The sequence below is a fragment of the Sinocyclocheilus anshuiensis genome, unplaced genomic scaffold (genome assembly GCF_001515605.1).
Source record: "Sinocyclocheilus anshuiensis isolate Anshui unplaced genomic scaffold, SAMN03320099.WGS_v1.1 scaffold850, whole genome shotgun sequence".
NCBI classification, from domain to species: Eukaryota; Metazoa; Chordata; class Actinopteri; order Cypriniformes; family Cyprinidae; genus Sinocyclocheilus; species Sinocyclocheilus anshuiensis.
Genome location: NW_015537937.1, coordinates 1,829,252 through 1,840,183, shown reverse-complemented (window position 1 = coordinate 1,840,183; position 10,932 = coordinate 1,829,252). Strand labels below are relative to the sequence as shown.

The following is a 10,932-nucleotide window of genomic DNA, read 5'->3' as shown; positions in this document are numbered from 1 at the left end:
ATTTCTCCGATCACAAATGCAGACATGGTTTTATGTTTACGCGGCGCGATGCAACGCAATGCGTAAAAAGACAGTATAAGTCATTATAATCCGTAATTATGTCCCCACTGGATGCAACAAATGCCTCGTTTATAATGGTTTTTAATGTTTTTTTGTCTCGTCGCTCCGGCTGGACAGGGCATCACAATATGGTAAGGGGAGTAACATTTCCGTCACACGCTTGAGGTATTCGGCCAATCACAACACAATGGATAGCTGGCCAATCAGAGCACACCTCGCTTTTCAGACCGATGAGCTTTGTAAAAATCGACGCGTTTCAGAAAGGCGGGGCATAGAAGAGAAACAATAATGTACAGTATGTGGAAAATAATGTTTTTTTAACCTTAAACCACATAAACACATTTCATTACACCAAATACACAAAATAATGTTCTTTTTAGCAACATCATATGACCTCTTTATACACTAATTTCAAAAGAAATTTTAAATATCCTATATTAACCAGCAATAAACACATAAAATTCATCAAGAATTAAACTATTGTATTTGTTTTGTTTAATTTTTGGTAGTTGTTGTGCATCTTATTGGTGGCAAACATCAACCATTGTAGCTCCATGCAAAACGTCCGTGTCCAGGAAGTGGTCACATATACAACAGCTTGCACAGGTTTCAGTTTCTCTTTCTCTACTGAGATAAAGAAATAGTGGTAACACTTTACAATAAGGTTTCATTAGTTAAAGTTAGTTAACTGCTTTAGTTAATAATAATTAATAATAATTTTAATGTAATAATAATTTATGCATTTAGCAGACGCTTTTATCCAAAGTGACTCACAGTGCATTCAGGCTATACAACTTTTACCAGTATGTGTGTACCCTGGGAATTGAACCCACAACCTTTTGCGATGCTAACGCAATGCTCTACCACTGAGCCACAGGAACAAACATAGTTAAACATAGTTAACATGAACTAAGAATGAACAATACTTCTACATCATTTATTAGTTAATACTAATTTCAACCTTTAATAATGCTAAAATTACTAAATAATTACTCAAATCAAAAGTTGTGTTTGTTAACATTAGTTAATGCACTGTGAACTAACGTGAACTAACAATGAACGACTGTAGGCCTATTTTTATTAACTAATAACAAAGATGAATAAATACTGTAATAAATGTATTGTTCATTGTTTGTTCATGTTAGTTAATACAGTACTTGTAACTAGTAACCAATGAAACCGTATTATAAAGTATTACCGAAATAGTTTCCTGGTCCTGTATATGATAAACATGGGCAAAAACAGTGTGTCCAGAGCCTGACTGTTTGGCTAGTTCGTTTTAGCAGTTAGCCTCTTCTGAAAGATGCCACAACTACACCCTTCTGCGGCCAAAAAAAGTACTTCGTAGAGATAAAAAAAAAAGAAAAAAGTAAGCAACACACACAAACGATTTAAAGCATTTTACAGCAATGTAATGAAATGTATGTCAGTTCTGTAAATAAAACGCGAGCCGAGGAAGCGCGGAAAGTGCTGAGCGACAGGTGCGTTCTATGCTGAAGTCTCGCACCTGACGCACGCATACATTCTCCTCCCCCTTTACATTTGTCACAATTTTTACTCGGGTTTCTTGCGGTTTAAATAAACCGTACATTTTACATACTTATACAGTGCATGATTTAGCCTGCTCATATTTATTAACAAAATCCTAAGAGGCGTTTTGTGAGCTTTAATAGTATTGACAACAGGGCGCATATTAAGTTTCTACTGAGTGAGCACGAATAGGCTACTTCGCGGTTGACACGTCTTCGGTTTCTCTGACCTCGCATCTAATGCGATCCTATTATTAATCAGTTAGTCTCCAATGGTGATACAAACACAACTTACAGAGACTTAAGTTATTTGTTACTACACTCAATATTTCCTTTAATAACCATAAGTTTTAGTCTACTATAATTTAATAGATCATATATAAGGTTATGGGAAGCACGCCAAATAAGTCCAATCTGTCCCCATCCAACACAAACAAAATGAACAAAATTGCTGTGTGGAGGGGCCAATGGATATTCATGGGGGTAATTTATATTCATTTTCTAAGCTTTGAAATTAAAACATTCAGTAAAATTAACTAGTTAAAGTTCTCCTTGAGTGCAGGAGGCTTCTTCTCTTTCTTGGGTGCGGGGGTTTTCTTCTCCTTCTTGGGTACAGGGGGCTTTCTTTCTGTTTTGGCTACAATATCGTTCATGTTATGAGGAGGTCTTTGTTCTAGCATCAGCAACATAAAGCACAAATATAATATGTACAGTTAGTGGTGTCCACACATAAATTACAGTACATCACAATTGTATACATACTGTATGGTGTACATAACCGCATAGGCCTATGACTGACAATTATTTTATTAATGTTTTTCTCATTCATCAAAATCTCTTACCAATTAATATGTTGTTTACAATGTTAGTTGTTGCTGGTATTGCTGCAGAGTTTCTAGCATTGTTATAGTTAGGGTTGTCTAGTTCAATACTCGCAGTATTACGTCCTGTGACAAAGAAGACACATTAACAGTTTTTGATGATGACATCCTTGCACATAAAACATACTTCATATATTACACTATATTTTATATTAGCTTCTTTACAGTTTATAAAAGTAAGCATTCATGTTCTACAATAATCTATATGGATGTATTATGAACACTGTTGGACTTACAGTTTTCATACAATATGAAAACCATCAAGTCAGATGTTTATATGGAATATTCCTCCCAATTGTGGTTGATTTTGTGTGTAAGCACTGTAACATTGATACAGTAATGCAGCTGTAACGTTTTTTGTTTTATGCTGTACACAAATCCAACATCAGATGCGTTTATCTGTCTACTAACAAAATAAGCATACATAGACCTATTCTTATTTTCCACAATTAGTGGTTAAACACAAAGAACCACTTTTGTTGTCCCTATGTAACACTAACCCAGGACAGTAACACTCATTATTTTTAATGTGCTAAATAGGATATTAGACCTACATACAGACAGATTTTTTACTCTGATTGTTTTAAAATTTATTTTTAATATATGCCTATATATCAGATAATTTTTACTTCATATTCGTAATCATTTTCACAGTTGGCAGATATACATTGTCCCACTATCAGTACCATCAACATGGGACTTTTTCAAAATATTTTCCAACAAGAACTGACTACTAATAATAACAAGGTGATAAAGCAATAAGCCCCAAGAAGCCGTGGTTTACAGTGAATTTATAACAGCTAAGGGGCATTGTTAGGCACGACACAAAGCGGAGTGCCTAAAATCCCCTTAGGCTAAGCTGTTATAAATTCACTGTAAACCACGGCTTCACGTGCTTTTATAAATGATTATTCCATATATGTAGCAAGGTTTCACAAAATAAAACAAATAATAAAATGTAATGATACTAATAAAAACATTATTCTTCCACCAAATGATGTAGATCCTCAGAAACGGTTGTGGTTGCAACAAAGTGGTTGCCGAGCGTCTTGTGATTGCCTCGTAGCGGTGCTAACAGCAGGTGAGCTTCTATCAGCTTAACTAACTTTAATGTCACTAAATTATCCTCTAGCTGCTGTTCTCCACTAACTCACAGAACAGGTTGACTTTGAGAGGAACATGCTAGCACGTTGAATAAACATGAGCACTGCACGTTTCAAAATCTAAACCCGGTGCCCGGTGCGGTTCCTGCTTCATGTCCTGCTGACACCATCTGTTAACATTAAGCACAGTACAGGTCATAGATTACACCTGTAGCTGTAATACTCATAATCTCTTTCATAAATGACAATGTTCTCTTACCCAGGTCTTTTAAGAGGTGTTCTTCAATTTTTTCCAGCAAATAATAAAAGGCCTTTTTGACTTTGTCACCTCCAGATGTTAATGATTCAAAGAACTTTCTCATTTTATCTTGATTTTTTTTTTCTGCTTTGATCTCTGCATATTTTTCGTCATGTATCATGCCCTTGCTGTGTAGTTCATCTGCTATTGGCCTCACTGAAGTAACCCTTTGAATAAGTTTTGCAGAGTTTTCATCCACAAACCTGGCCTCTGGGGATAAATGAATAACATTTATGATACTGCAACTTTAATACACATGTAAACATGCAGTTTTGTTGTTTGTTTTATTGGAAAATATAATAAAGATCATAAAAACAGCTAGGACATGTACAGGACAGCTTCCCACTCCCACCTAGACCTTATTTACATCTCTTTTATGCAAATACTCTTGCATAAAACAGTCCAGTACTTAAACAAGTCAAGCCAGGTCAGAGCAGAGCGGACAAAGAGAGCCACCTTAGGACATGATTATTCTAGGTAATTGCAGGAACATGCAGCCATGTTTTTGTTTTCAAGCTGGTGAAAGTGAAGTACTTACCAGTAGAGGGCGTGCCAAGTCAGGTAATCGGGATTTTAAGCATGCACCTGGAAGCCTCAAGATGGGATCCTGTCTTCGGCGCGCCAAAGTCCCTTTCAAGGAAAATCTGTTCACTCATATTTGCAATGCCTCCGGGTAGCTATTTCGGGAATGCAAGACCAAGACCAAGTCATGCTCATATAGCATTAAAAAGCACATATTTCAGATTGAACCAGCCAATGGGCATGATGTGGAGTCCTAAGCATGAGTCTCAGAACACTGACTGTTTCTATGGCAACTGGATATTTAATTATGTAGCTTAATTTCAGGGGTATTCCATTTTAAACATTTTGAACAGTTTGGTAGGCTGCTGGTCAATCTTATTTGCTCTCGGAAGATACATGGATAGTTCACCCAAATATTAAAACAGTCATAACTGACCCACACTCACCCTCAAGTTTTTCCAAACGAGTTTCTTTCTTCAGCTGAACACAAAAGAAGATATTTTGAAGAATGCAGGTAACCAAACAGTTGATAGTAGGTACAAAATTGTATGGCATCGGCATGGAAAAAATACTATGGAAATCAATGGCTACCAGCAACAGTTTGGTTACCAACATTCTTCAAAATGTTTTATTTTGTGTTAAACAGAAGAAAGAAATTCATACAGGTTTGAACCAACATGAGGGTTTTTGGGTGAACTACCCCTTAGAGTTCCATGAAAAATACCGAAAGTTTTTTTTTTTTTTTTTTTTTTACAGCATTAATGCTGAGCACTTCCTTTAGCCTATAGTTTTTGTTGTCAAATTTCTGAAACAAAAAATTGTTAATTTACATTAAAATTTAGTTCATGTTAAAGTCCCCATGAAATCAAAATTAAAGTTTTTTGGGTGTTAGTATAAATATGTTAGTCTTACGGTTATCTATAAGGCAGTGTGCTCCAAAACACTGACAAAATTAGCATTTAGAAGATATAAGCATTCCAAGCTTGCAGTCCGTCACTTCCGCCAAAACGACTCAACGATTGTTTTTACGTCACATCGTACTTCATCTTCTCATCAAATCTTCTGACCAATCAAATGCTCTCTAGAATCCGAAGCACCCGCCCCCTGCACTATAAATAGACGCTGAAGCGCCGGCTGAGATCCGTCACTTGTTCACAGTGTAGTATTTCCTGTACAGTGAATGACTCGTAGTGCACAATGTAGGCGATAGGGAACGATTCAGACTAGGGCTGGGTTTTGACACAAATTTCACGATTTGAACTATTTTGTTTTACTAAGAGTTTCATATTGAATCTAGGGGGTAATCTATTAGACTGTGGCTGTCAAATGCGGCTTTACCGAGCTCAACGGCTCTCAGTGACCCGTGTAGATATAAACAAAACGCTATTGGCTAATTTAAAAAATGGGCTGGGCTGCTTGATATGTCCCGCCCTCTCTTCCTGTTTCAGTTGAAATTACGTCACCACATAGAATAATGCTGCGTGCCTCACACGTACTGAAAATTGAAGCTACAGGCTATTTGATCGCCCCCTGGTGGCTGGCTGCAGTACAGGTCATAAACCCCGCCCTCTCCATGTAAACAAATGGGATGTGAGCCAAAATAAATAATCAAATTACACTTCAAATAAATTTTCAGGTAGTTAAAAAATTACACTTCCAATACAATTTTCCGAAAGATGGTTTTGGTCATTTAAGGTAGTTGTTATCACCCTGATATATGTTCAATTGTTCGTTTTTGTGATAAGTTTGACTTTAGCTAGTAATGATGCTATAAAAATGGGGCGTGTCCTTATGGTTGATTGGGTCTGCGGGAGTTTGGGCGGGAGTTTGATACCGCGGCTCCACCTTATGACACTACTGCACAGACTCTGGCTCCAAACGAATCTCTACTGCACAGACTCTGGCTCCAAACGAATCTCTACTGCGCAGACTCGGGCTCCAAATGACGTCATTTACTCAAGATGGCAGCGGCCATACTGAGATGCTTTGGCTTCACTTTTATATAGTGGACGGAATAGGAGACGCGTCGTCCATCTTTTTTTATAGTCTATGGTTTCAAGGCACTTCAGGGGACCTTTAATAGCTGAAGAGATATATTAAACAGTCACCTGATTATACAGTATGTATTGTTCTACCTTCGCATCGCTCCCGCTGCTCTTCTTGGTTGTTTTCGGTCATTTTTGTGGATAACCGACGATTTCAGATGATAATCTAATATTTATTATTATTATTAATATAAAACTGTCGATATTATCCTGTTTCAATGCTTCGTTGCCACACATACATGAGGTGGGTTTTAGTCTGAGAAAACGAAAGTGATTTGCTTAAGGTAAAAGACGATATGATTGGTCCAGGTGATCCGTGCGTCAATACACACCTTAACCAGCACAAAACAATCATGTTCATTTGATGTGTTCTATCGCAGCTCATGTTTAATATCACAATGTTAAAATAGAGTAGGGTGGAGTGGGGTAGAGTACTGTTTTTCCCAAAATAACCACTATAAAGTCAAGATAAATTTTCGTTGTAAGTATGGACTACGTTAACAAGAGTGATGTAGAAGTATTCACCATGAAGCTTACACTGGTGATGTACCTGAGAGAAAACACTCCGGTTAGTGACGTAACCTCGGTTCCCTGAGATAAGGGAAAACTCCTGTTTTACTCTGTACTGAAGCCTGATTTGTTCTCGTTTGCACAAACCAATGGGGCTTTAGCCCGTCAGTAACCGGAGTGTTCCCTTTCAAACGTTCACTTCACGTTATGTATGGGGAACGCATCCAATCACGCCGCGCTATGAGCAGATACAGGACATCCTGCTCTGCGAGCCCAGTCTCGGAGCACTAGTAAGGACCACTAAGAAACTAATCACATTGTGCTCCAAGCTAGTAGCTGAGAAGCACCAATATAACCAACTTCGCCCAAGGGGGAAGAGTGGAGCATTAAACAGACAGAACTCGTGCCTGTAAAGCAGGGATGTCTAAGTTATAAAATCTGGCAAATGTGGATAGAAATTCTGCTGGACCACGCCCAGGAGGATGCCATCCCTCTTGTGGAATGGGCCCTCACACCTATAGGGCATTGCAAGCCTTCTGAGGCATAAGCCATGTCTATACGCCTTATTCAGCCCGCCGCCATTTTGATTCGAAAACGAGGCTGTGAGGTATAGCAGTCCAGCAGCGTTCACTATGGCGTATTGTTGTGTACCGGGATGTCGATTGTTTAGCCGTCAAAATAAAGAGAATACATCATTTCACAAATTTCCACAGGACAAAGAACTTCAGAAAACGTGGATTGTTAAAATTCGACGGGACATAGGACCTAACTTTCAGGTAACAATATTGCATTTATTTAAAAAATAATGACTGTGGATACTACCTGTTGGCTAATCGCTCATTTCTAATATGAGCATGTTTATCTTCCTTTAAACGCTTACATAGAGCTAAAATATGATGTTAAAATATGATGACAACAACTAAGGTTAAATGTCTCCATTTTGTATAGATTACAAAGAACACAAGAGTGTGCTCGAAACATTTCTTTCCGGAATGTTTTTCAAGAACATTGACTGGAATCAGGAAGCTAAAGGAAGGTTCAATTCCGTCAGTGTTTACCTGGACTCAACGGCCTTACAAAAGGAAAACCTTGCGATCGTAAGTGAAACAGATATATTTTTCAAATGATGTTATAGATTAAAATACTTAATTTGTGATAAGAGCTTGCAGCTAGATCGTAAGCGCCTTTCAGACATTTATTATGAAATAAAAGTTAAACATGTTAAGTCATACAAAATACTGGGTAGAAACTTTATTTTTATGCAAAGCGATCAAAAGAGATAACATATATATATATATATATATATATATATATATGTAGGTTACAATTATACAGTGCTTAATAATAAGGAAATGAATTCATAAATAAACATTTAAGTAAGTATAAGTGTCAGTAAGTTGTTGTGGTCGCTTTGGATAAAAGCGTCTAATAAATGACTAAATAAATAAATAAAATATTTAATAGTTTGCTGTGTACTGTTTGAGGTCAACCCCTTTTAAAATATCAAAATTTTGTTCAGAACATTATTATTTCTGTTTCTGCTTTAGACAATGTCATTTAGAGGAAGAACATGAGGAAGATGAAAGGTGAGCAGAAATGGGGAAAATGAATGAATTTACTGTTTAAATAATGATTTTAAATGAACATGTAAATACATAACGTTACTCTATAAGTTTTGTGTATCATATAAGCGTGATATGTAAGTTGTATAGTTCAATCAATGACAGAACAGAGGTTGGACAAAATAATGTGAACACCTGCAAAATAGGCAATATTTCTTTATTAAGTTGTTTTGTGTTGTTTGTTCACAATCTTTATTAGTGTTTGATGGCCCCTATCATTAACTTTTTGTTTTTGCTCTATTCTTTTTCGCTGATGAAGTCATAATAATAATTACAGTCTTAATCATAAAATCAGTTGTCTTTTAAATGCACAACAACTGAGTTTAAGGTTACAGATTTTTTGTTAAACAGGCATTGATGATTTGCTCTTTTTGGATATCTAACCTGTTACCCATTTCACACACAGACAGTACTAAACACTGCTGAAAACCACTTATGCTGTACTGATAGACAAACAAGAGAATATAAACAAAAATATGAATAAATGATAATCACAATGTTTTTCCCCCACTGTAACCTACACACATGTTATTATAATAATGGGTGTTCATTTTATTTTGTCCAACCAACATAAACGCGGTATGTAATATTGTTACATGTCTGGGTTTTAATTTTCTCTTTTTTCTCTCCAGTTCTACAAAGGATGGACCAAGCAACGAAGAATGGTTAGTAGAAATCTATCATAGAAAATGAATGTGTATATAAATGCATCAAGTGAGAAATAAATATGAATATAGACTAGGCGTGTAAATTCAACTTATCTCACTTGCCCGCACTCTCGCTCTTTCTCTCTCTCAATCTAGTCATGTCACAGAGATGCCAAACACCGATCATGACTACTGTGTGGAGCCCATGACTACTGAGGAGCAGCTTGTGGCTGCACGGGAGGAAATTTCTCGTCTGTCTGCGGAAAATGAGGCACTCAAAAGTCATCAGTTTGGCATTCAGAATTTTATGAGTAATCCAAAACTCATCCAGTTTTACACTGGGTTCCCTGATTTTGACACTTTAAGAGCCGTTTTCTTGGCTCTACAGCCCACAGCACAGAGCATGGCCTCATGGGCTCAAGTGCAAAGAATTAGTGCAACCAACCAACACACACTGAGGGTTGGATTCCAGGCACAACATCTTTCCCTGTTTAATCAGTTTTTCATGTTTCTTTGCCGGATTAGACTGGGCCTTCTTGAACAAGACCTTGCTCTGCGTTTCAATATTTCACAAAGTACAGTCAGTCGAATCTGTGTTACCTGGGCAAATTATTTGTACTTCATGCTGGGGAGTCTGCCTATATGGCCAAGTAGAGCTGCAGTTGATGAACTTATGCCAGAGTATTTTAAAGCTCTCTACCCCAAAACCAGAGTCATCCTGGATTGTACTGAAGTCCGAGTCCAAACTGCCAGCTCCAAGGTACTGAACTCTGAGACTTACTCACACTACAAAGGCACAACTACACTAAAATCTCTGGTTGGAATTTCCCCGGATGGGAGCATGACTTTTGTGAGCAGTCTTTACACAGGAAGCATCTCTGATAAAGAGATCACAAAGTCATCTGTCATTTTGAATCTTCTGGAAGAGGGCGATGCTGTGATGGCAGACAAAGGCTTTTTAATCAAAGATCTACTTGACGAAATTCATGCCACAGTAGTAATCCCACCTTTTCTCTGCCCAATTGGGACAGTTCAGCCATGAGGAACTCGCACACACTCACAACTTTGCTCTTTTAAGGATTCACATTGAACGGGCCATTCGTCGAATCAAGGAATATCACATTTTCGATCGGGTGATTCCTCTGTCATTGGCTGGTTCTGTAAATCATCTCTGGACTGTGTGTGGTATCCTCACAAATTTTCAGGGTCCACTGTGTTGAGTGAACGTTTAAATATCCCAGAAAGTGCACATGTATTCAAGTGAAATTTGTATATTTATGTTGATAGTTTCTATACTGGATTTACATGTATATTTAAGAAAAATGTTACACACACACATATACATATAAATATATATATATTATTTTTTTTAAATATAATGCTACAATTTTATAATATACCAAAATTTTTACATACCATATTATTGTAATACATACATTTTTATAATATAATCTATATATATATATACATACATATTTTTATGCAATGCTGCATATATACATCAATATAATTTTTATTTTTAATATTATATTAGAAATAGAAAAATTATATATATATATATATATATATAATGCACCACATATATTTTTTTCATATTTGCAATATATTATATATATATATATATATATAATATTTTGCAAATATGAAAAAAATATATGTGGTGCATTATATATATATATATATATATATAATTTTTCTATTTCTAATATAATATT

General features: G+C 36.4%; 1 protein-coding gene across 1 annotated transcript; it reads left to right on the top strand.

Annotated features, from left to right (window-relative positions):
- Nucleotides 1-7,581: 7,581 nt before the first annotated feature.
- On the top strand, nucleotides 7,582-10,259 carry LOC107660314 (uncharacterized). Its single transcript, XM_016449595.1, has 5 exons — nucleotides 7,582-7,724; nucleotides 7,897-8,045; nucleotides 8,496-8,534; nucleotides 9,203-9,235; nucleotides 9,374-10,259. Exon 5 carries the CDS (start codon nucleotides 9,387-9,389, stop codon nucleotides 10,257-10,259), a length of 873 nt encoding a protein of 290 aa, XP_016305081.1. The 5' UTR covers nucleotides 7,582-7,724; nucleotides 7,897-8,045; nucleotides 8,496-8,534; nucleotides 9,203-9,235; nucleotides 9,374-9,386.
- Nucleotides 10,260-10,932: the final 673 nt, after the last annotated feature.

Excerpts from the sequence above, each read along its gene's own strand:
- LOC107660314 (XM_016449595.1), top strand. The coding sequence starts at position 9,387 with ATGCCAAACACCGATCATGACTACTGTGTGGAGCCCATGACTACTGAG.